General features: G+C 42.0%; 1 protein-coding gene across 1 annotated transcript in view; it reads left to right on the forward strand.

The window, feature by feature from the left end:
* The first annotated feature begins 971 nt into the window (after nt 1-971).
* TGFA (transforming growth factor alpha) overlaps nt 972-26,688 on the forward strand; it is a 103,578-nt gene continuing 77,861 nt past the window's right edge. Inside the window, exon 1 of the mRNA XM_058428588.1 lies at nt 972-1,070. Coding sequence (XP_058284571.1) covers nt 1,031-1,070 — 40 coding nt within the window. The 5' untranslated portion in view covers nt 972-1,030. The remainder of the gene's footprint in view (nt 1,071-26,688) is intronic.

A 26,688-nucleotide genomic window follows, 5' to 3' on the forward strand; every position in this document is an offset into this window, starting at 1 on the left:
CCCTCCACCTCCCCAAATTCCAGCACCAGGGGCCACCCCAGAGTCACAAATCCTGAAAGGACCACCCAGGTGACTCGGGCCCACACACCCCTCTTTCGGGGTACACTTGGTGGCAGACTAGCAGGCTTTTGGCCTCAGCTGGTGGTGCTATATAACCAGATTCGTCATAGAGACCCATCTTTTATCAGTCCCAGGCCAGAAGTACGAAGACTGATCTTAACGATGTGGCCTGCCTGGGGGGTAAGGCGGCAGGCGTTGCCAGAATTGATGGGAACTGGGGCACAGGTGGGAAACCTGGTTTAACAAATTCTTCATTGATTCAGGGGACCACTTTCCTTGAGCCAAGTCTTGGCAAGCGGCCGGCGAAACTCGCAGGTCCCTTTCCTGGCTGCGTCCCCAGCCTCCAGCCTTCCCCGCCCCAGAGATGCCCCAGAAGCGGCCCCTCGGTGTAGGTAACGGGCGCCCGGGCGGCTCCGCTCCGCCGCCTAGAGCCTGGAAGCCGCCACTGCGGCCCGGGACAATCCGGCTGCGCGGCGGGCGCCGACCCCGCAAGCTGGAGTCCGCCGCCGCACGGCGCTGGCAGTCGGGGGTGGTGTCTGAAGTCAGGCGCTTCCTGCCTTTTCCTCGGCCGGGGTGCCCGACTCGCGCCGCCAGGCTCTGGGATCCCAGGTCGCCCCGCCCAGCAGCCCGCGCCCTGCTCGGTGCGCTCAGCGTCCCCGCCCCTTACCCCAAACCCCCACCCTCTGTGCCCTCAGGGGGGCACCCCCATCGGGGCGGGAGGGGGGGTCAGCCGTGTCCCGGTCGCCGAGTGGCGAGGAGGTGACGGTAGACGCCTTCCTATTTCCGCCCGGCGGGCAGCGCTGCGGGGCGAGTGCCAGCAGAGAGGCGCTCGGTCCTCCCTCCGCCCGCCCGCGCCGGGGGCAGGCCCTGCCTCGTCGCCTTTTTCCCCCGCACCGCGGCGCCGCTCCGCCACTCGGGCACCGCAGGTAGGGCAGGAGGCTGGAGCGCCTGCTGCCCGCCCGCCCGTAAAATGGTCCCCTCGGCTGGACAGCTCGCCCTGTTCGCGCTGGGTACGTACGCTGCCTGCGGCGCCCCCTGCGCCCCGCGACACCCTGCTTCCCCCGGTCCCCGCCGAGTTCCCCTTTCCAGGGGTTTCTGCGCCCGCCTGGGAGAGTGGAGAGAAGCGAATAGTCTCAATGGGTTGGCGCCTGGGAGGCAAAGGGAGTCATTAAGAATGACAAAGAGGGGACTGTCCGGTCTAGCGCCGAGGCTTCCCCGGGAAAGTGGCTGCCTGGGCCGTGCGCGAGAACGCCTGGGAAGGGGAAGCGGAGTGTGAACGGGCTTGAACTTTAATCCTCCGCGGCTGTGTGTCTGCTCAGACACATGCCTACACCTACCTGCTTACCTGGCCGCCTCCAAGCCCGGCTCAGCCGGCGTCGGTGGCGTGTAGACTGGGCCGCCTCGGAACGGGGGCCGGCGTCTGACCCTCTGGCCGGGTCTTGCCTGCGCCCCTTTGGCACCCCCTGCCCACCCCTAAGCCCCAGCGACGAGCAGAGATGTTCAGGATCGGCAAAGGCGCCTTCAATCGCCTTTCTGAGCTCTTGAGCTTTGGGGGTAGGTTTTGGATTTTTGTGCGGATTAATGGTTCCTTTAATTAACTTCCCTGGGAGAAGTGGTTTCGGTGTCAGCTGAGGGCAGGAGCGAAACCCTAGACCGCGTGTTGCCAGTTTCCTTTGAGTATGTCCTTGGAAATGAAGGAGGGATGGGAAAGGTGAGGGGAAGTTAAACCCCTCTCCCAGGTCGGGTCTGGGGAGCGGTGAGTTTTTTGGCGGTGAAGTTCAAGGGTCTGTCTGGACGCGGTGAGGGCGCAGCGCCGCGCGCCGCCTGGCCAGCTCTTGCCCCTTGTGCTGGTGGGTCTCTCTGGTGTTGAGATAGCTGATCAACAGCGCAGGTGTCCTGGTTATTGCTAGTCTTCCGTGAAGTGAATTGTTCGTTCGATATGCCCCGAGTTTAACCCTGTATAGCATGCGGCTCGCTACAGGGTGGCTAGAGTCTGTGGAAAGCCATGGAACTCCTGCCCAGAAATGCCCAGAGCCGCAGCCTCACCCAGCTCCGTGTACAACTCCAGGGGGTTCGCGGCCCCGCCTGCAAGCCTGCCCTAGAAACGCTGATTTAAAAACTCCAGCAGAAGGGGAGGCATCCTCTAAGAGAAATACAAGGCAGTCTTGGAACCAGATGCTCCCAGCTACACCCTTACCTGAAACTCACCAGCAGGTGACATGGGTATGGGAGGCTTTTCCCCCACATTTTTGAAGAATTACTTTTTTTGTGTGCATGTATTGACTGTTGCTCTGATTTAAATTTTAGAAAAAGCAATAAAACATAACCAATTCAAGGGAAGCTTCCTGGATATAATTATCCCCTGTAATGTTTTTGCAAATAATAGTAAGTAGTAGTAATAATAACAGCTGATGCTATTCGAGCATTTTACTCTGTGTCAGACACAGTTCAAGTGCTTTACATTTATTCATAGTTTTCACACCAACCTGATAAAGAAGATATTAATATTATTCGCATTATATAGCAGAGGAAAGTAAAGCACACAGGGTCCACAGTTAGTAAGTAGCTGGCCCAGGATTGTCGAAGAACGTGGAAGGAACGTGAGTATGAAAAGTCACCTAACTTGTAGTCATTATAGTCCCATCTCTCTTTTGGGACTTTGCCTTAAAGAGAGATTATGTGGAATACCCTGGAACTTGCTGTTAAATTGACTTTCCTATTGAATTCCTGGGATCTCAAGGTGGTTATTCTGTAAAAATTAGAGGCAGGAAATGATGAAGATAAGCACATTTGAGTAAGTGTTTGAAAGTTGTCCCTACACCCCACACTCCCATCCCAGAATACTCCCCCGCGAAGACTGCATTCATTCATCATGTAATTTTTCTCTTTTGCCTGAATGTTCTTTTCAGCTTGATCTTTGTTTCCTTCCTTAAGAAAATGATGTATAAACTTTAAAAGATTGATCAATATGTAAAAGCTGGCTCACACAGTTCCAGAATGTGAGCAGTTGAAAAAAGTGGAGAAAAAAAAAAGGCAGGAGTAATTTACACCAGTGAGGACTCCTTTTTATTTATATGTCTTTAAAAGAAAAATCAGAGCCGTGAGTTCTGTGCATTTACTAGAACTGCTGCCTCCCACATATAGCTTTACTTTGCACGTTTCCTTCAAAGCTGCTTTCCCCTCTGATTTTTCTTAAATAGTTGAAGGCAGTTCCAGGAGAATCAACCAGTGTTCCATCACTACCCAAGATCTAGGAAACCTTCGTGGGGCTAGTCTGAGAAGGAACTGGCTGTTAGGAGTCTCGGTTAATGTTTGATTACTTGGAACCTGAGCATTGATTAATGTTTTCAGTAAGAGAATGTGAACACTGTTGCCCAAATGGCAACACTGGAAACATAACCCAGGTTCCTGTGGTGGCTGCCCTCCCATGTCAGGTTTCCATCACTGGCAGGCAGACCGCACAGGGGCTTGGCATTTCCAGTTACATTTCCTCCTCTGTGTTCACGGAGCAAGATGTGTAATCTTGGGCAAGTTACTTAGCTTTTCTATGCCTTGTTTTTCTCACCTGCAAAATGGGGATATTAATGGGGTTGCTGAATATGTTTAATGTATGCAGAAGGGTGCCTGGTATGTAGTAAGAGCTTAATCTTATCATCATCATCATCGTTGTTACTTTGAGCCCCATAGAATTCCAGACATCATTGCAGGTTATGTGAGTTGTATAACTGGGAGAGTTTGTAGGTTTTCATTTATCTCATCTCCATGCTCTTTACCATTCCTTAGAAAAATATCACCCAACCTAAAAACCTACCTAGGTAATTTCTGGTGAATATGATTTGGCCGATGACAAAATTCAAGCAAATCTGGAGGTGTTTTGTTTTGTTTTGTTTTGTTTTGTTTTGTTTTGTTTTGTTTTTGAGACGGAGTCTCGCTGTGTCTCCCAGGCTGGAGTGCAGTGGCGCGATCTCAGCTCACTGCAAGCTCCGCCTCCCGGGTTCACGCCATTCTCCTGCCTCAGCCTCCTGAGTAGCTGGGACTACAGGCGCCCGCCACCACACCCGGCTAATTTTTTTTTTACATTTTTGTAGAGACAGGGTTTCACCGTGTTAGCCAGGATGGTCTCCATCTCCTGACTTCGTGATCCGCCCACCTCGGCCTCCCAAAGTGCTGGGATTACAGGCGTGAGCCACCGTGCCCAGCCCTGGAGGTTCTTTTAGACATCATGAATTCTTTAATTCTTTTTAATTTTTAATTCTTTTTAATTTTAATTATTTTAATTCTTTAATTTTTTATGCAAATTTTTTGTATCTCCTTTAGTATTCAATGATCAGTTGTTTATGGAAGTTAACACTAAGTTCCAGTTTTCCCATCTGTAAAGTGGGAATAATAAAACTGTGCCCACCTCACAGGCTGTTGTAAGACTCAAATGAGATGGTAAATATAGAAGCTATTTATAAAAAAAAAATAAGGACTGCACACAAAATGCAACTGATCTTATGATACAAAAATGGATTTTATAATCCAGAGATAAGCTTTATTATTTTTATGGCAACTCCCATAAGTAAGGACCGAATGTGGACCTAAAGAATGATGTCATAGGAAACGAAGTAGCATTAAGGATGGGCAGAGGCGAAATAGATCACCTTCCCTGTTTAAGTCAGGACTGAGGGACCAGTACGGGAACTGAAAGAAGACGTTTCTTTTCTCTATTGCCTGTACGTGATGTCTTTCAGAGTAGACAGTGGAGGTTTTCCTAGGACACATGTTTTCTGTATTGGGCAGCCGTAATTAGAGAGTGTTCACTTAGAACATGGGCTGTAAAGGTGTATATGGAAGCCTTAGAGGCTGAGTTTTCCATATTTGCTTTTCCAGATTTTGGATTCCTCAGGATAAAGTGATCTTTCTGTAAATACTCAATGTCCCCTGCAAAGGGGACTTTTCTTATAGGAATAAGTGATGCTTCTTGTTACTGTTACTGTGGCAACATATGAAAAATAGATGACTTTTCCATTAGGCCTATCTAAGGACCTTTTCAAAGTGTGTCTTGAACAAGGTCCTACTCTTTGCACTGCCCTCTAAAAGGGATGGGCAACGGGAAGAGGAGGTTTGGTTAATGGAAATGAAAATGGCTTGTACACACTGAATTAGGCATCTTGTGCTTGGTGTCACACTCAAAACCTCTGTAGTTATCTTCTACAGCAGGCCTTACATTGGAATGATCAGGAGGGCTGGTTAAAATGGATTGCCAGACCCCCTCCACTGCAGTTGTGATTCTGTGGGTGGGAGGTTTGCCTGGCTAACAAGTTCCCAGGTGTGGCTTATGTTGCTGATGGGGAAAGGGCAGAAGGGACCTTTGGAGAACCACTGCTTTTCAGTCAGTTGCTGTTAGGGAAACTTTTGACTTAACCAATCGCATGTTACCTAAAGTACATTCAGACATTTGTAAATGCCACCGTGAATTTACAAGCTATTATTAAAGGCACTTTAAGGCCTGTCGTGCTGACCAGGACAGAGTTAGCCCTCTTGCTGAGATCTCTTCATGTTAAGTGTTCTTGTTCTTTATCCATGGAAAATGTAACGATCCCATGTTATTAAACTTAAGCTTACCAGTGCTAATCATGTCACCTTTTCCTTTGGATTGCCAAAAGCTGACCATTGTTTTGCTGCCGTTTTAAATATTTTTAATCACCTAATTAAAAAATATGAACATAGCTCTCTGCTAAAGGGCTAATATGTTTAAGATTGCACCTAGATAGAGGAAGATTGGGAGACTTTTATGGTGGCTTTTGGTTTTGTTTAGCCTTTTCTTCCCCCTAGGAAATGTCAAGTATAAAAATCTTTCATAGACTCAAGAAAGCCAGAAATCTAGACGACCAAAACCATCTCTTAGGAGCTCTTCAAGTTCAAGGCACATTCCCTTTAGAATAACACTAAAAATCTAGGTAAAAACTGGGTAAAATGGTAAATTCTGTTAAAGATTACACATTTATTGTACTGAGTATGACTTAAGAAATAAATAGTTGCCACCTGGGCTTAGAAAAAGTTGGACGTTTATTGAGATGGAATTTAATGTATTTTGCTAGTGCTCTAAGTCAGAGGAAACAAATTGGTTTCACATGGAGCTGCTTCCCTAGTCAAGTGAGTTCTATGCCTAGCACTTTTGGCTTTAATTTTTGTTGTTGTTGTTGTTCCCTTACTGTGAAAGGCTTTCTGTTTTCTTCACCTTCGCTTGTGTACCCTTGAAGTATTTGCTGCTGCTTAGGGTGTCCTCAAGGTGGAACCCCTTTATGTAACAACCAGGCTGGCATTGCTTCACCTGTTTTCATCTTGGAATGTGTTAACGTTTCCAGCTGGGAACCCCGGTAGCGGAGCCCTGGCCCCACTGTGTTCTGGTTTGGATTGATGTTGATTGGTGCTTAACCTCTCTCCTCTATCAGTTTGAGGGCTTCTTCCTCCTCACCTCTGTGTTTGGCACCTCTGAGCACAGGCCGAGCCTCAGCAGGGACCAATAAGTATTTGATGACCTCTTGGGGACTCAGTGCAGGATACTCTGAGGTACTCAGTTGGCAAACTCTTGGTGGTGTTCATGTTAATCCTGAAAAATTCTTTATTATGACAATCAAGGGTGGTTGCATATAAAGTCTTGCGTCACTAATGCTGGTAGTCTTCAGGATAGTGTTTTATTGTTTTAAAAAACTAGATTATAATTTAATATCTTCACAATTGCAAATCATATTTTTTCTCTGGAACACTTGGAAAATTAAGACAAGTGTAAGAGAGTGTTTTAATGACCTATAATTCCACCACTGAAAGATAACTGATTAACATTTTGTTTTAGAACCTGATGGATCTATTCTTTATAGTATACTATCTATAGTATACTATCTATTATATATATATAGATAGTATATATTGTATAGATAGTATACTATATACATATATAATATAGTATACTATCTATATATATAATATAGTAGTAAAAGTATAGATAATATACTATCTATGCTTATTCTATTCTTATACTATTATATAGATAGTGTAAGTATCTATTCTTTAAAAGCATATATGAATTCCAGTGGGTTCACACTGTTTAATATACTTGCTTTTGTAACTTAATCTTTCATAATAGTTTTTTTTGTTTTTTGTGTTTTGTTTTTTTTTTCTTGAGATGGAGCCTCGCTCTGTTGCCCGGGCTGGAGTGCAGTGCCATGATCTAGGCTCACTGCAACCTCTGCTTCCCAGGTTTAAGTGATTTCCAGCTAATTTTTGTGTTTTTAGTAGAGACAGGGTTTCTCCATGTTGGCCAGGCTGGTCTTGAACTCCTGACCTCAGGCAATCTGCCCGCCTAGGCCTCCCAAAGTGCTGGATTACAGGCGTGAGCCACCATGCCCAGCCAACAAACATTTTTTGAGTCATTAAACATTCATCTATAGCATTTCTAGTGGCTGGGAAATACTCCCTTGACTATATATATATTATAACGACTTTTGAAGCACTTTGACCATATAGATTTTTCCTATTTGTCATTTTTATGAATAATCCACACATTGTTGTGGGAATATTAACTGATACAACATTTTTTTTTTTAAAGTCAGCATGGCAATAGCTACAAATTTTAAGTGGGCATAACTTCTGAGTCATCAATTTCACTTTTTGATATATCCTACATAAATACATGTTGAAATGTGCGAACAAAAATGTAGAAGATGGTGACTGTTGAATTGTTTGTAAGAACAAATTGCTAGTACCACACTGCTATAATTATTTAAGATTTCTTAAATCCTTTATTTTTCTATGTCAGTGCAATGATTTACTGTGTAGCTATTTAAAAGATTTAGCTATTAAAAGGTTTTCTGGCCAAGCAAGGTGGCTCACACCTGTAATCCCAGTCCTTTGGGAGGTTGAGCAGGCAGATCACTTGAGCCCAGGAGTTCAAGACCAGCCTGGGCAACATAGTGAGACTCCCGCCGTGGCTGGATCAAAGATGGCCAAATAGGAACAGCTTTGTCTGCAGCTCCCAGCGAGAGACTCCCCCCAATCTCTGCAAAAAAAAAAAGAAAAAAGAAAAATTAGTGGGGTGTCGTAGTGCATGCCTGTAGTCCCAGCTATTCGGGAGGCTGAGGCTGGTGGATCACTGGAGCCTCAGAGGTCGAGGTTGCCGTGAGTCATGATTAAGCCACTGCACTCCAGCCTGGCCCTGTCTCAAAAAAAAAAAAAAAAAAAAAAAAAAGGTTTTCATTGGGGTGCAGAGAGGGAGTAAGTTTTGAAAAACTATCTATTGGGCACCATGCTTACTATCTGGGTAACAATGAATTGTACCCCATATCACAGAATTACACAATATACCCATGTAACAAACCTGCACATATGCCCCTGAATCTAAAAATAAAAGCTGACATTAAAAATAAAATTAATGAAACGTTTTCACAATACACTAAATTTAAAAGGGCAGGTTCCAGTACTATATGTATAGTACAGTGTCTTGCTCTGAATTGGTTAATTTTTTATAAGAAGCATATATTAAATCTATAGTGCCTAAAGTCAAAGAGTATAAGTAATACAACAGACATTCTTGTACAGAAATGTTTGGCACATCTTTTAATATTAGAATAAATTTCTAGAAATTGGCCTTTTCTCTCACTTTCTTTACTCTTCCATAACACTGTAAGTTAGATTTAACATTTGCCAAGTTGATTGGAGAAAAACGATCTCAGCCCAGTTTTCTTATTTAGTATTTGTTAGGGTCAATAAATTTGTTGGACATTTGTCATTTTGCTACTTGCATCGTAACCTTTAAAAATTTTTTTCTTATTGATTGATCATCCTTTTCTTGGAGTTTTATAATAACACTTTATATGAAAAGAATAGTAATCCTTTTTCGGTCATATATTGCAAGTATTTTCCCCCATTTATTTTTTATCTTTTACTGTTTTGTTTATGGTATTTTGACATACCTAAGGTTTTTATTTTTATGTAGCAGAAATTATACATCCTTCCCCATTAGCGTTCTACCTTTACTTATATATTTAGAAAAACCTTTTCTTGTTCCAAGATATGCCAATATTTTCTTACTTTTTTTCTTGTAATTCTTGAGTGATCTCATATATTATGTTGAGATATTTTAATTTTTCTAGGGTATGTTGTGAGATGTAACTCATTTTCATTTTTTGAAACAGTCAACCAGTTAGTAGTCTAAAATGCTATTTATGGAATAATCTACCCTTGCCCCTGTGGTTTGAAATTCCATTTTCATCATATGACCAATTCTGTTTTTTTTAAACAATTAAAACCGGTTCTTTGTAAAATGATAAGATCTGGGGCACACTGTAGCATAGGAACTAAGCGCACAAGACTTGGACTCTTACAGACTCTGGATTCAAATCTCAGTTCTGCCCTACTAGCAGTTTAAAATGAGACACAATATGCTTTCTTCGTCTTTGTCGTCGTCGTCGTCTTCTTCTTCTTCTTCTTCTTCTTCTTCTTTCTTTCTTCTTTCTTCTTTCTTCTTTCTTCTTCTTCTTCCTTCTTCTTCATCTTTGTCTTCTTTGTCTTCTTCGTCTCCTTGGTCTCCTTCCAACATTTTTACAACTTTTAATTCTTGTGGGCACATAGTAGGTATATATATTTATAGGGTACCTGAGATATTTTGATATATAGGCATGCAATGTGTAATAAACACATCAAGGTAAGTGGAGCATCTACCTCAAGCATTTATCCCTTGTGATACAAACAATCCAATTATACTCTTTTAGCTATTTTAAAATATAAAATTAAATTATTATTGACTATAGTCCTCTGTTCTGCTATCAAATACTAGATCTTATTCTTTCTAACTATTTTTTGTACCCTTTAACCACCTCCACTCCCACACCACTCACTACTCTTTCTAGCCTCTGGTAACCATCATTCTACTCTGTCTCCATGAGTTCAATTGTTTTCATTTTCAGCTGCCATGAATAAGTGAGAATATGTGAAGTTTATCTTTCTGTGCCTGGTTTATTTTCATATGCTAAATTCTTAAGTATTGGAATCTGTTTATGGAATATCAGTTTGGTTCCATTATTTGGTATTTTTGCCCTTATTGTGAATTTGTTCCCTCATTTATTCTACAAATAATTACTAAGCACCTGTTCTGTGCTGGGACCACTTGTAGATTCTAGGGATTCAGCCAAGAATGAGGCAGAGTTCCAGTTCTCATGGACCTGTGTTCTAATGTGGGAGACACTTCCCCCTGCTATCTATTCTAATTGGTTATTGCTGGTATATAGAAGCTTTTTTTTTCGTATTTATATCTTAACGAGTTTTGTTAATTCTAATAGTCCTTCAGTTGATCCTCTTAGGTTTTCTAGGTAGATGATCATTTAAGCTTGAATAATAATAACTTTGCCTCCTTCCTTTTAATATTTTAATCTCTTATTAAATATCTCATTTTAATCTTTTATTAAATTATTAATATTTGAATCTCTTCTTACTTATAGCACAGACTAGGACTTTAAGAGCATGGTTTCTTAAAAGGCAGTAGATATCCTTGTATTTTTCATGGCTTTACGGATAATGTTTGTGCATTTAACAGTTAAGTATGAAACTGACTTTTTGGTTATATATGTTATATATACACATATATTCTTTATGATGTTAAAATATGTTTCTCATCATAATTTACTAAAAGAGGTGGCATTTTTGTTTTGTTAGTTTTTTAAAGCAGGAGGCAATAATGTGTGGGTTTTTTTCCTCAAATGTTTTGAGGACATTGATTGACTCAATTATGTTAAAGCCACCTTTAAATTCTTGAAATAAACTCTTCTTGGCTATGTGGTATTATTCTCTGTATAAACTGCTAGATCTGATCCATTATGAAGTATTTGGGGCTTTGTTTTCTTTTTTAGATTTTGATATTAATATTATGTCAGCTTTATAAAATAAATTTTAAAGCATCTCATCTTTTTTGTGTTCTGCCAGTTGAAGTATCAGGAAAACCAACAGTTTTGTGAAGGCTTGAAAGAAATTTCTATGAAGCTTCTGGCCTGGTCCCTTCTTAGTGGTCAGTTCAAATTTTCTACTTTTTGAGTCAGTTTTGGTAATTACATATTTTCCTCACAATCTATTCAACTCAAATTTCTAAAATTTTAGCATAGATTTATAAATGAACTCCTTTTAATTAAAGAAACATTTTTTGTATCTGTGACCCAGTTAATATAACCTTTTTTTTTTTTTTTTTTTTTTTTTGAGACAGAGTCTCACTCTGTCGCCCAGGCTAGAGTGAAGTGGCGTGATCTCAGCTCACTGCAACCTCTGCCTCCTGAGTTCAAGCAATTCTTGTGCCTCAGCCTCCCAAGTAGCTGGGATTACAGCTGTGTACCATGCCCAGCTAATTTTTGTATTCTTTAGTAGAGACGGGGTTTTGCCATGTTGGCCAGGCTGGTCTCAAACTCCTGGACTCAAGAGATCCACCTGCCTCAGCCTCCCAAAGTGCTGGGATTACAGGCATGAGCCACCATGCCAGGCCTAGTTAATACAACTTTAACAAATATGAAATAAAGTAAGTATCAAGGCCCCCAAGATAAGACATATTTTAAAGTTTGCTTTTCTTGATGATATTTAGGGGGGAAAAAAAACCCTTCTTTTATTTTTTGTTTTTATTTTTATTTTTTTTTAGGTGGAGTTTCACTCTTGTTACCCAGGCTGGAGTGCAATGGCACGATCTTGGCTCACTGCAACCTCCACCTCCCGGGTTCAAGCGATTCTCCTGCTTCAGCCTCCCAAGTACCTGGGATTACAGGCGCCCGCCACTACGCCTGGCTAATTTTTGTATTTTTAGTAGAGATAGGGTTTCACCATGTTGGCCAGGCTGGTCTCGAACTCCTGACCTTAAATGATCTGCCCACCTCGGCCTACCAAAGTGCAAATACCCTTCTTTTAAATAAAATTGAAGGAAAAGTTTCATGAGTAACAGTGTTCCCATAAGCCCAGGTAAATAACCTTAGTTTGTTTGCATATGTGCATATACCACAGTTGTTGTAGCAATGCCACTTCTGATTTGGAGAGTATATGACATTGTAATTTGTAGCTGAGGCTGCTAAGCAGCATCTTGATGCTTTGCTAAACTTTAAAAAGCTTAAAAACCTCCAAATGCACCTTAAAAACCTCCAGATTTACCATTGTGTCCGTTAGGTGCACAATCAATGCTTATGTGAGAGAATTTATTGTTGGTTGGTTGTTTTTTGTTCATTTTCTGTTGTGTTTTTAAAATCAGTACTTCTAGGTTAGAATATTAGATTCTTACAATGAGACCGTATCTTCAGCTTGGGTTCCTCAGGGGCTTTAGTCTGAGTTTGAATGAGGTCAGTAAACAATTCTCCTGGGCTCTGAGAGGATAGATGCACCTTTACTCGTTTTCATCATCTCTTGCCAGGTCTGAGGCATTCTCTTTGTAATTACTGTACTTCCAAGAGGCGTAGGAGATTAACTGGCTAATAGTTCAGGTAATGTGGTCACACAAAAGTGGCCGAAGCTGATAAACAAGGGGTTTGCAATTACACACTTTCCTCCCTTCCCTCTCCCAGTTCTTAGCAACTAACAAGGAAAACTCAAATTTATGATATATATATATTTTTTTGATTGACAGAGCTTAAGATCTGTAACTTCCACCATGGCAGCAGCCCTGAGGAATTGCCATATGAATTATGGTGGCCATAACCTGTCCATCTTATTTGTCACTGAGCGCAGTTGGAAATTTTTGGCTGGAACCCTTCTCACCTCGGGATGATTTCTGGGTTTTAAGTTTTGCAATGGAGGATCGCATCATCAGGCCGGTCTGCGTGCTGTACACACTCCCTGACAGCAAATTTTAACGATGACAGATGTTTTTTGCACATAGCAGACCTCAGGTGTTATAATTAGGGTTTCAGGGGATGAATCATAGGTCCCTGAACTGGAATGAAAGCAAGCCTGGGGCCTGAGCAGTTTTTAGGAATGTGAGGTAAACTCATAGATCACACAGATGGAGAATCCTTCTGGAACTGGACTCTCTCTGAATCTCATCAAGCACTCTCCTCCCGCAACAAAGAAAACCCTCAAAACAAGCACACCCCTGTGCTGGCCACAGCGCCAGCCTCTTCTCATTCATAGAACACGTGCATCCTCTGCTGCCGTCTCCCTGTGTGAGCTCTTCACGACACACTCCTTTTCCACCAGCCTCAGTTCAATCCTGCACATTGTTTTCCCAAAATGAAGCAGAAATCAGAATCTGCAAACAGGGTGTAAAAACATCCCCAGATTGACTCACCAGAGACATCCTCTTACTAGATTTAACTACCAGGTGTCCTACCAGCCTTCTTTCTGGGCAAGGATACAGATATTTGTATAGTCATTTTTTTCCCTTCACAACATTGCTAGATTCTGTTTTAAAATCTGTTTTTCGCTTACAGTATATGGGGAAAATATTTCTGTGGCAAACAGATAAATACATCTATAAACTATTAATTTTTAATGGCTAGGATATATTCTGTTCACTTATTAATCCATCCCTTATTGATGGAGATATAAATTGCTTTAAACTTATAAATATTCAAGACTGAAATGAAAATTCTTGCCACTGAGTTATTATCAGCATTTTAAAATTATTTTCTATGGATGAATCATCAGAAATTGATCACTAGGTCAAAAGTTTCACACTTTCTTTGTCTCTTAATATATTTTGACAACAGAAAAGCTGTACATGTTTATACTTCTATTGTCTATGTGTGAATGCCTATTTATTGCCAAATTTGCTCATTGTGAATATTTTCATTCTCTAGACTTTGCTAATTCTGTTGGCAAAATGGTATCTCATTATTTTAATTTGTATTTCTTTGGTTTTCAGTAAGATTGAATGCTGCTTCATGGTTGAGTATTTAAATTTATTTTCTTGTGAGTTACCTGTTTGTATCTTTAGGCCATGTTTTGGATAGGTTAGTGATTTTATTATTGATTTGTAAGCAGTTTTTAAAAATACACACTGAAAATATTTTGTCATCTTGCCTTTTAAATTCATGTGAGCTGTATTTAGGTTTACTAAAAGTGTGATTTTTGTTTTTAACCTTTAGGGACTAAAATTCTGTTCATAATCCCTTTATGATTTCTACTTTTGTGTAATACTTAGTCTTGGGGTAGAAAGGATTTTCTGTGACCCTTTGATCTCTGATTTCCCCTCATACCTTTATGTAGTTACCTTCAAATCTAAATTTTAATTCTTTGGGTATGGATTTTGCTGTAAGATGTGGGATAAACATCTAACTTGCCTTTTTGTCAAATAATGATCCAGTTATTCTAACATCATTTATTGAATAGTTTATTCTCCACTCACTGATCTCAAATCTCACTTTGTCACTTGATACATTCTTAGGAGTACTTGGGTCTGTCTGTCGAGTTTCTGTTCTGTTCCATTGATCTAAAGATCATGGCTATAATGAACCACTCTTATGAGTTGGATGTGTTATTGCACTAGAAAATTAAGGCAGAAAATATTTAGAACCAAGAAGATAAAGTGTATTACAGTGGATACCCATCACTTCTAACCCTCATAATGAGACCTTGACTTCCCTCCTACCTAGGTGGTGTTGAAGGGAAGGATTACTTCCACGTTTCTCTCCCTGTTCTCTGGCCATTCTCTCACTTGGCCAGAGACTGGTGGGCACTGGATCTTACTGTACTGCAAGGCATGGTGAACCTGCTTATCCTCTCTCCTATTGTTTCTGGAACTTTGTGTTTTATAAGAATTGGGCTGGGTCATGAGGCAGGCCTGCAATCCTCCACATTCTGGTGAACTGAGACTGTCTATTTTTATGTCCCCTTCTCAAATGGGAGTACTAGTATAGAGTATGCCATGGCATATGTGGAACCACAGACCACACCTGGCATGGGAACAACTAGAGAATGAAAAAGGAACTTAACTGGCAAGTCATAACATTGTTTCCTATATTAAAACAAACTTAGATATGTTAATGAATAGGATGCAAGATTGAAATATCAAAGTTGTCTGGGTGCGGTGTCTCACACCTGTAATTCCAGCACTTTGGGAGGCCGAGGTGGGCAGATCACTTGAGGTCACGAGTTCAAGACCAGCCTGGCCAACATGGTGAAACCCCAACTCTACTAAAAATATAAAAATTAGCTGGGCATAGTGGCAGGTGCCTGTAATCCCAGCTACTCGGGAGGCTGAGACAGGAGAATCACTTGAACCTGGGAGGCAGAGGTTGCAGTGTGCTGAGATTGTGTCACTTCACTCCAGCCTGGGCGACAGAGTGAGACTCCACCTCAAACAAACAAACAAAAATATCAAAGTTAATTTTTAGGATAAAAGATAAGACTTTATGTAAATTGTGATTTTTTTTCTTCCATTGGATTGCTTCAGGCTGTGTTCCCAGACTAGAGGGATAGGTATGAGTTCCCTCTCTCTGCCATTTTATGGGGGTTTTGATGGAAAAGCTTGAGAAGTATAGGCATACCTCAGAGATACAGCAGGCCCAGTTCCAGGCCACCACAATAAAGCAGATATCACAATAAAGTGAGTCACATGAACTTTTTGGTTTCCCAGTGCATATAAAAGTTATGTTTACACTATACTGTGTTCTATTAAGTGTGCAATAGCATTATGTCTAAACAAATTACATACCTTAATTAAAAATACTGTATTGTTAAAAATGCTAACAATTTTCTAAGCCTTCAGCAAATCATAATCTTTGTTGGTGAAGGATCTCCCCTTGATGTTGTTGGCTGCTGACTGATCAGGGTTGTGGTTGCTGAAGGTTAAGGTAACTGGAGCAATTTCTTAAAATAAGACAATGATGAAATTTGCCATGCTAATTGACTCTTCCTTTCATGAAAGATTTCTCTGTGGCATGTGATTCTGTTTGAAAGCATTTTACTCACAGTAGAACTTCTTTCAAACTTGGAGTCAGTCCTCTCAAACCCTACCACTGCCTTACCAACTAAGTTTATGGAATACTCTTAAGTCCTGTGTTGTCATTTCCACAGTGTTCACAGCATCTTCACCAGGAGTAGGTTCCATCTCAGGAAACCACTTTCTTTGTTCATCCAGAAGAAATAACTCTACATCCGTTCAAATTTTACTGAAATTGCAGCAATTCAGTCTCATCTTCAGGCTTTACTTCTAATTCCAGTTCTCTTGCTATTCCCACCACATCTGTAGTTGCTTCCTCCACCGAAGTCTCAAACCCCTCAAAGTCAGTCATCAGGGTTGGAATCAACTTCTTCCAAACTCCTATCAATGTTGATATTTTGACCTACTCCCATGAATTACAAATGTTCTTAATATCATCTAGAATGGTGAATCATTTCCACAAGATTTTTAATTTACTTTACCCAGACCCATCAGTGGAACCACAAATCTGTGGCAGCAATAGCATTATAAAATGTAGGTCTTAAGACTTGAAATTTGAAATTGCTTTTAATCCATGGGCTGCATAGTGGTTGCTGTGTTAGCAGTCATGGAAACAACTTTAAGCTCCTTGTACAGCTCCATCAGGAGCTCTTGGGTAACCCAGGTGCATTGTCAATGAATAGTAACATTTTGAAAGAAATGTTTTTTTTTTTTTTTTTTCTGAGCAGTAGATCTCAACAGTGGGCTTAAAATATTCCATAAACCATATTGTAAACAGATATGCTGTAATCAGGCTTTGCTGTTCCATTTGTAGAGGACAGGCAGAGTAGATTTAGCATAAGGACTTTGGAATCTTGAATGGTAAATGAACATTGGCTTCAACCTAAAGTCACCAGCTGCATTAGCCCCAAACAAGAGAATCAGCCTGTCTTCTGAAGCTTTTAAGCCAGGCATTGACTTCTCCCTAGCTACAAACGTCCTAGGTGGCATCATCTTCTAATTGAAGGCTGTTTCATCTGCACTGAAAATTTATTGTTCAGAGTAGCCACCTTCATCAATGGTCTTAGCTAGATCTTCTGGATAACTTGCTGCAGCTCCTGTGTCAGCACTTGCTGCTTCGCTGTGCACTGTCATGTTATGGAGAGGGCATCTTTCCTTAAACCTCTTGAACCAACCTCTGCTAGCTTCCAACTTTCTTCTGCAGCTTCTTCACCTCTCTCAGAATCAAAGAACTAGGGGCTTACTCTGGATTAGGCTTTGGTTTAAGGGCAAGTTTTAGCTGGTTTGATCTTCTTTCCAGACCACTAAAACTTTCTCCATATGAACTGTAAGGCTATTTTGCTCTCTTATCGTTTGTGTGTTCACTGGAGTAGCACTTTTAATTTTCCCCAAGAACTTTCCCTTCGCATTCACAACTTAGCTAATTGTTTGGAGCAAGAGGCCTAGCTTTTAGCCTATCTCTGCTTACAACATGCAGACCTCACTAAGTGCAATCATTTCTGGCTTTTAAAGTGAGAGACATGCCGCTCTTCCTTTCACTTCAAAACTGAGAGGCCATTGTAGGGTTATTGATTGGCCTAGTTTTACTATTATTGTGTCTCAGGGAATAGGGAGGCCTGAGGAGAAGGAGAGAGATGGAGAAATGACTGATAAATGTGTGTTCTGACTGCTCCATTGATCAGCTAAGTTTGCTGTCTTCTATGGGTGTGGTTCGTGGCACCCCCAAAACAATTACAATAGTAACATCAAAGATCACTGAGCACAGGTCACCATAACAGATATTATAATAATAATGAATTGTGAGAATTACCAAAATGTGACACAGAGACACGAAGTGAGTGCTTGCTGTTGGATAGATGCCACAAACTTTAAATTTGTTAAAAAAAAAAAAAAAGAAAGAAAAAGAAAGAAAAAAGAAAACAAAAAACCACAGTATCTGTGAGGCACAATAAAGTGAAGTTCTATCAAATGAAATATGCCTATGCTATCCCATGTGGATGACTAATTTTCAGATACTCAGCACAGAGCAAAACAGTAACTAAAATGAATAACTTCATCTTTCTTCTGTTTACTTTGCACTTAATTGGCTCTTCTCTTTCTAGTTTCCTAAAGTGGAAGCTTAGAGTATTGATTTTAGATGTCTCTTCTTTGTAATATATTCAGTAAGTGCTATAAATCTTCCTGTGAGCACTGCTTTTGCTGCCTCCCACACATTTTGAGAAGTTGTGTTTTTATTTCATTTAGTTCAAAATATTTTTTACTGCTCTTGAGTTTCCTTTTTGACCCATGTGTTGTTTAGAAGTGTGTTGTTTCTTCTCCAGTACTGGGGGATTTTTCAGCTGTCTTTCTGTTATTGATTTCTAGTTTATGTCCATTGTGGTCTGAGAGCATGCATTATATGATTTCTATTCCTTTAAATATGTTAAGGTATATTTTATGGCCCAGAACATGGTCTCTCTTGGTGAATGTTCCACAGGAGCTTAAGAAGAATGTGTATTCTGCTGTTGCCAGAGCTCAACTATGTCCTTACTGATTTCTGCCTGTCAGATCTAACCACTTCTGCTAGGGGGATATTGAAGTCACTACCCATAATAGTGGATTCCTCTATTTCTGCTTGCTGTTCTATTAGTTTTTGCCTCATGGATTTTGACACTGTTGTTAGGTGCACATACACGTTAAGGATTGCTTAGTAACTTCATCATTCTTTAATGATTCAGAAGCTATTTCTGCGTCTCTCAATAAAGGTCTTCTCTAATAAACTCTATGCTCATGTGGTACCTGTAGTTGACATAGTCTCCCTCAGTACTTGTGAATGAGAAGTTCCAGTGAGTTCAGTTTTTTTCCTGACTTAGTTAAACAGAACTCTGCTCGATTTTAACTTTAATTATGCAGAGAGAAAGAAAAAAAGCATTACTCCAATTTCCTGGACAACTGTTCTACTAGGGTCAAGATAATGGGGCTTTCTTTTATTGAGGTCATAATTTCAAATAAATTCTTTTTTGAATCCTCTATGGGTTGTAGAAGATTTTGGCTAACAGACTGGTATTGCACCAGTGAACCACTTCAAAGTTAGGGATTCACTCTTAGGAAAACAACATCAACTCACTATGTAATACGACCTTATTTTCTTGTGAAGTGTCTCTTTCCCATACGGTGCAACAGAGGGAAAAATAAACAAAACAGTCCCTTCAACTAAATTGGAGGTTTTGGATTTCAGATAAAAAGCAGGGCATTTTTCTTTTAATAGTGAGAGCAGAGGCATGTGGAATATCTCTGTTATCATCCCATGTAGGATATATCTAAGTGATCAAACAGTAGTTGTGATTTTTGTGAACTAGGCCTAATGCAACATTTGGTGGTTAATTCACCTGAGGTAGCTACTTTCTTTACTTAATGCTTATAGAGGCAATGGAATGAATAACAAAACTAAAATCAGCACGAAGTGGGAGATGCTATGTATCTACATATTTATTTTGGTGATTTATTTTGTGGATTGTTCACTTTAGTAAACATTTAACTATATATTAGATACTCTGCTGGGTCTGGTGTTATTAATGCAAAGAGAACCATGACCTAGCCCTTGCCCTCAGCTCCTGAATTTCTTATAGATCGTAGCATGAGCAGACACACAGTTTTTTACAATATGACATGAGGTACACAGTGGACACCTTGGGCACCTTCTTGGTATGACAGGGCAAGGGTGCTTTCTTCTAAAAGATAATGGCCAACAGTTAGAAGGTTGCCTGGCTCATAGTTCTTCCAGTACCTTACATGTTGTACAAACTCCTTTAACCCACCTAGCAATCTTATGAGATATGGTATCTCCATTTTATAGATTAAAAAAAAAACTGAACTGAGGCACAAAATTGTTAGGTGACTTGCCCAAGTTCCCTCTGCCAGCAAGTAGCAGAATGAGGATTTGAGCCCAGGACCCTTGCCTGCCATCCTAGCCACCCTGCTTCCATTCTGACTCTCCATATCAGCCATAGAAGGCTGTGGATGCTGAGGTGCTTGGAGTTGTTTGTGTGTGAGAGCACCATCGTGTAACAGACTTGGGCTAAATGCAGCCAGACTTTCAGACAGCCACGCTCCGACATATTTACCATGATGAGAGTAATTCCCACTTAGGTGGCTGTCATGCTGATTAAAAAGAAACACTGCTCTTTCCAGTGCTAGGAAATAAAAAAACAAGTATGGTAGAGTGGTTTTTTTCTCTCCTTCAGTCAACAGTTCAGGTGTTCAGATGATCACATGAGGCACGCTACTTGACATATATTTTATTATGACCAAGGAACCTCTAATAATAAATTCATTAATGGGGGCTTGTTTGCTTTTCTACCATAAAGTGTTTTAAAAGGTGTTTGATTTGAAGAGTGATCTGTTGATGTAGGCAGTCTGTCCCTCAGTGAGTGACACGCCTGGAAGTCATGGGGCACATGAGCTGCAGCCCCTGGGGCACTGGCTTCACCTCCTCCTCATCCCCCCTCTACACCTCCCCATCAACATTTCCCCCAAACAATGGCAGAAGGCTGCAGAGTCTTTAACACTTTTACTTTAACGCTTTTAGTTCTTCACAGTCTAACTAAAGATAGAACCTGCGAGAGCACAGTTGCTAATAGCTGGCTTACTTTCAGACTTGTCCCCACCAACTTTAGCGATGACATGTACCTACAAAAAGCACAGGCATTTCCACTGACTTGAAGGAACAGCAGATGAGAACAAAAATAGCATTTGCTCTTTTACTTGTGTGTAAGAACTTCATTCAGCTGGCAGCATTTTTGGGTGGTCTTTGTACCTCCGAATAGTGGACACTTCAGTATCTGGTTCGGGTCTGGATCCACAGGTGTTAGAGCAGGGCCGCAGTGTGTGCATTCTACAAATGTTTGTTAAAGGTGTATTTTTTTTTCCTTTAGATAAAGAGAGTTGTGCGCATTAGCAAACAGTGTATTGCTAACACAAAAAACAACCAGTGAGACAGACTTCTTTGCAATGAATGAGCTTCTGGAAAAAAAAAATGTGGATTTTAAACATCTGTCTCTTATTTAAAGGACCTTATGGTCTTCCTTTAGGAGAGTTTCCCCTTAATTTGCTTGTAATTCCTAATCATTCACTTCTCTGAATTACTTGAAGCAGATTACATCTACTGCAGGGCCCACCCCTTCTCCTCGACAAAAGTTGACTACTTGTTAACTGTGTAAAAGCCTATGCTGCTGGTCTATGGGGGAGGAAGAGTTGATGTTTTCAGAAGCCAAGAAACTAACCTATCTCCTGAGGTTTAAACACACAGACATCAGCTTCTTTTAAAAATTCTGCTGCTCAGACCAGAGGCCCTTGTGGTATTTTCGGCAGTTTTTGTCCACATTGCACTATAGGCTTCCTTGATCTTCATCTGGGTCGGCTAATCTTTGTGACCCACAATCTAAAATTTTTCTTCCTCATCTGATTGATGTGCTTCAGTTGTAACATTCAGCAGGTGTCGGGGGGTGGGGGTAGGGGGAAAAGATTTAACCTTTTATAACAGAGCAGTCCCTTTGGGTCGAAATTTCTTCATCTTTTCAGCTTGTACCTCAGAACACAAGGAGCCCAAACTGCACAGAGCTGGTAAGTGATAACAAGGAAAAGACGCTGTTTTCCAGCAGTAAAGAAAATAAAACCGCTGGGCGTGGTGGATCACGCCTGTAATCCCAGCACTTTGGGAGGCTGAAATGGGTGGATCACTTGAGCCCAGAGTTTGCGACCAGGCAATATGGTGAAACCCTGTCTCTATGAAAAAGAAAAAATACAAAAATTAGCTGGGCGTGGTTGTGTGCATCTGTCACCCCAGCTAGTTGGGAGGCTGAGGTGAGAGAGTCACTTGAGCCCAGGGAGGTCGAGGCTGCAGTGAGCAGTGATTGTGCCACTGCACTCCAGCCTGGGCAACAGAGTGAGGCCCTGTTAAAAAAAAGAAAAGAAAAAGAATATACATTTGCTTAATTATTCAGAGATGTGCTTCACCTACAATCAGGGAACAGCACTTTCTGGCTGTTTTTGGCTCCTCTGGGGGAGGAACTGCCTAAAGCAGGGAGAGGGTTCTGCTCTAGCGGTGACTGTTCACAGGCCACGGATGGGGATGGGCTAAGAGAGGATGGGCAGTTTATCTGAGTCCCCAGCCTTGAGAAATGAATCACAGGCGTAGGAGGGTAGGGTATGTTTTTTATCCCAGTAAATAAGATATGATATGCATCTTCCCTTGAGTATACTTTAAACAAGGCAGGCACCAGCCGCCCTTGTGAATGAGGAAGAGGATTGTGTTGGAAAGGGAATCCCTATCTTTGTGTGCATGCTCCTCTTCCCTGAGCCAAGGCCCCAGAGGCTGGAGGCACAGCCAAGCGTGCCTGCTCTCTGGGGGCTGTGATGTCATCTGACTCCACTGGGGGCAGAGCAAAAGTAGATGAATGGCCTCCCTGCTTGGCCTTGAAGATAAAGTCATTAACTTTGGGAAAACTCATGTTTAGGTTCCCAATAAGATAATTAGAAAGCAAGAATGAAATCTGGATTGTTCTAAACTCCCTAGCTATGTGCTGGTTTGGGTTTTCTCTATTTTAGCTTCTCCCGTAAATGGTTCTGTTGCTTTCAACTGGTCTGTTTATCACCTGATGAGCTATTTTCAGAGGCTTCACAGGCAGAAATTTTCTGAAAATCTGGAACTTTGTTTATATAAAAACCATTTGCTTTAAGGAGGTAGATAGATTGGTATGAATAGCTGTTGATATTCTTGTGTACTGCCTCCCTTATACTGGGGGGGAAAGAATCCACTTTCATTTTGTAGTCAATACCAATGAGTATCTCTGCATGACCTCTTGCTCCGTTGGCAATAATTTTGTGTGAGTATGTGAGAGTGTGGGTGTGTTTCAAGTGGAGGTTTCGTTTCCTACTTCATGGACTTTTTATTTCACCTTTCCTCTTGCCCTTGTATTCATTCTCTGCAGTGACATTCAAGAGTTGATCAATGTTTTCATTGATGACATACTTTACCCTTAAGAGTCTCTCTTGACTTTCCTCTTTTTTTCCTTCCACCCACATCCTTGACATAGCAGCAGATATTGTTTGAAGTTAAGTGTGAAATATTCCATCTTCTGTGCCAACTGTGATCATTTGGAAGTGGCTGTTTAGAAGGGCTTGGAAGCTGCATCTGAGTTCAACAGGAAGTAGTGCTGTGATCAATTAGTAATGTCTGCTGTGGGTTCTGTATGGAGGTGGTGATACAAGCGCAGTGTATTTGCATTCTTGCTTGAGATGGTGGACTCTTTTCCTTAAGAATGAGGAAAATATGTGTTTCTAAGAATTAGTTGAAGGTGTCCCCACTTATGTTGCTTATATCTCATGGCTTTTTATTTTTTTAAATGCAGTACTTGAGGCTTTAAAAGGTGTTCCATAAATCTAGTACCATAGCCATGGAGAATCACTACGGAGTCCCGTTAGACAGGATTGGCTTCCCAGCAAGGCAAAGAGCCCACGAGGGTGTGGACTGGTATGTTTGAAATCCTTCAGGACACACTGGGGTATTTGCCTCCCCTCAAAGTAAGAGGCAAAAAAACGCAGCTAATGGGACTGACTCTGTGTGGACGTTGAGGTCTGTCAACCTTGGGCCCTTGTTGAGTTATCACATGAGTGTTCTGTCTGGCTCCTAGTCAGAAGGAACACTGCCTTCTACCTTTTCTTAGAGGGAAGGACTCCTTTCCCTGGAGGATATAGGGCATGTCTCAGTGCTCCTGCCCAAGCAGCCAGCTCAGCATCATCACACCCACTTCAGTGGGGGTGGCTATCTCTGTTAAACTCTCTCCCACAGGTGCAGTTTGGAGATATAAAGGAAAGTGGAGACCTGGGGCCTCAGGGATTGCTGCAGAGGTGGTACATTGAGGGCATAGAAACCTAGAGGAGAGCACAGTCTTGGGCTGGGCATTTGCAGCTTGCACGTGCTCTGGTACCAGGTCAGCACCGAGCCTGTTTGCTTTGCTCTTTGTGGACCCTTCACCTCTGAGCTTGGGTTGCTGTCAGACCTGCCTGCGGGTGATATTGCTGAGGTCTGTGCTGAGCTGGATGAGACACTGTGTGAGCTTCCAGAAAGCCTTGAGCAGAGCCGTTGTCATCTGGAGGCTAATTTCTCCTGGGTGTTTAATGCATGTCTCATAAGTAAACCTGGGGTTACCTTAGACCAAGTTTGTCCAACCTGTGGCCCAGGAGGGCTTTGAATGTGGCCCAACACAAATTCATAAACTTTCTTAAAACATTACGAGATTTTTTTTGTGATTTTATTTTTAGCTTATCAGCTATTGTTAGTGTATTTTATGTGTGTTCTTCTTCTTCCAATGTGGCCCAGGGAAGCCAAAAGATTGGACACCACTGCCTTAGATGGAGATCCCTGGGATCTGCCTGTGAATGACCAAGGACAAAGCCTTCATTCCAGGTGGCAGCATCCTGAAGTGTTAATATTTCAGGGATGGTGGGCAGACCCTGGAAGGGAACTTGAAAGTGCTTTAGAGAAGTTTTAAACTATCCAGACCAAGATAAGATTTACTCATGTAGGTCTGACTCTCACAGGAGTTGAGCCTGCTAATGGATATCTCTAAGCCTGTGTTCCTACTTGTTCATGTTTGCTTTTTAAATTTTTTTGAGGGAGACAGAATCTCCCATCTGCGGTGGTCAGGAAAGGTTCTTGCAGACATTGGTACTTGAACTGGCCTTGGAGGTTGAACATGGCCTAGGAAGTAGAAGGAGAAGGCAGGGAATAGTATAGATAGAGGCAGAGGGAAGAACGAGGCCAAAGTATACCCCCACATTCAGTCCCTCAGGAAGTTCTGCTGGCTCTGTTTCTGTTATGTTCTATGTCTGACAACTCTCATGTCCCAGTGGCCACCCCACTGTGACCTTTGCCTGAACTTCTGCAGTGATCTCATCCCATTCTTCCAGTTCCCACTTGTGCCTCCTTAAGGCCTCTTCTGTCCCCAGGACCCTGAGTGTCTCTTCTGACACATGCATCAGATGTTATTGCTCCTCTGTTCAAAGTCTTCCAGGGGCTGCCCAGCTTGGAATAAAGTCCAGGCCCCTAGTGCTCCCCACTGGAAGTGTCTGCCCCAGCATCTCTCCAGCCTCATTGCCCAGTGTGCCCTCCCTCAGGCCCAGCAGCCGCCTGCTCTTTTCTGGGACTGGAGGGGTTCACTCCTCAGGACCTTTGCACGTGCTCTTCCTCCAGATATTTCCAGGTCTGGCTCCCTCATTTTATTCAGGGCTGTGTCAGATGTCATCTGTTCAGAAAAGACATCCATGATGACTATTTATCTATTTACATGCATCCGTGATGAAAAATGCTCCAGTGTCTGTGTTATTTGTTGGAGAACTGTCATCACAGAAAGGTTTGAACAGTGTCTCCTTACTCCAGATGGAAATCACCTAGATTCCACAAGGTGCTTATAAAGTGCTGCTGCTCAAATAGGAGAGTCCAAGTGTTGTCTTCTGTAGTTCATGCCCCCTGGATGTCTCTGTGGAACTGCCCGGCAGGTTTGGCTTGAAAAGAAACAATTCATTCAGCAAGTATTTGTTGAGAGCTTGTCTATGTGTCAGGCACTGTTCTGGGCAATGAGAATACGGTGAACCAAAAACACTCCCCTCCACCTCACACACCTGACTTGGTCCCAAGGAGACAGAAAACAAACAGACATACATACCATAAAATGTCAGGTTGTAACAGTGCTGGGAACAGAGATAAAGCCAGGGATGGGACTGAGCTGCTTGCTACACATTTTCACCAGAGGTGGATGCTGGACAATTAAAAGCCCCCCTCATCCCACCCAGTGCTCTCTTGTTCCTTTCTCTCCTGAAGTGTAAGAAGGAACAGGAAGAGGAGGCTGAAAGAGTTCTGTGTAGCTGTAGCTTCATTTTATGATAAAGGCTGTGTCTGATACCCACTTGGGAGCCCTCTCTTATATAGCTGGAGGGTCAAGAAGTTGAATTAAACCACCCTTGTAGTAACTCTTAGGTTCTGCCCTCTTGGTCACAGAGCTCACTGACAATAGATTTTTAAGAATTGTATTGATAACTTATCCCCAGCTGAGAGCCAGAGCACCTAAGATACATCATCTTTTTTGTGGGAAACCACACAAGCAAGGCCAGTTGCACTAAAACCAGGATACTGGCTTTTCTTGGTTGTTTCAAAGGCTGCTCAGATGGCTGACTGTGTGCCTGTCAACCTTTCTACTAGATGACTTCTCTGGAAGACCCCCTCCCACAACGTTCTACCCTTCCCTCCCCACTCCCCCAACCCCTGCCTTTTCCATGCCTCTTTCCACAGGGATCATGGTTTTTCTCGGCCTCCTCTCGTCTGACAAGCTCCCAGTGTGAGAGTGAGGCTTGGGGTACAGGGCAGCCCAGCCTGGCGAATTGCTTCTCCCTGGGAGCCACTGTGAATACATGCTGCTATGACCCTGTTATTAACATGTGATATTGGTGTAGTATGTTTGTTACAATTAATGAGCAATTGTTCAAAATGTATCAAAAATATCGATGCATTATTAACTAAAGTTAAGACTAGTTGACTAAAATTAGATATTACTGAACATAGCCCTTCAACACCTTTCACCATAGGTGAGAAATAAGCGTGCTCCTGCCCTCTCTGTTTTCAGCAGGGTAGAATTCATAGTGATAGCAAAGGCTGGAAGTGAGCTTTGTCTGTCTTTGCAATCAGCCAAGCCCACAGGGCAGCAGATGAGGCT

This window comes from Hylobates moloch, unplaced genomic scaffold, assembly GCF_009828535.3.
Source record: "Hylobates moloch isolate HMO894 unplaced genomic scaffold, HMol_V3 SCAFFOLD_15, whole genome shotgun sequence".
NCBI classification, from domain to species: domain Eukaryota; kingdom Metazoa; phylum Chordata; class Mammalia; order Primates; family Hylobatidae; genus Hylobates; species Hylobates moloch.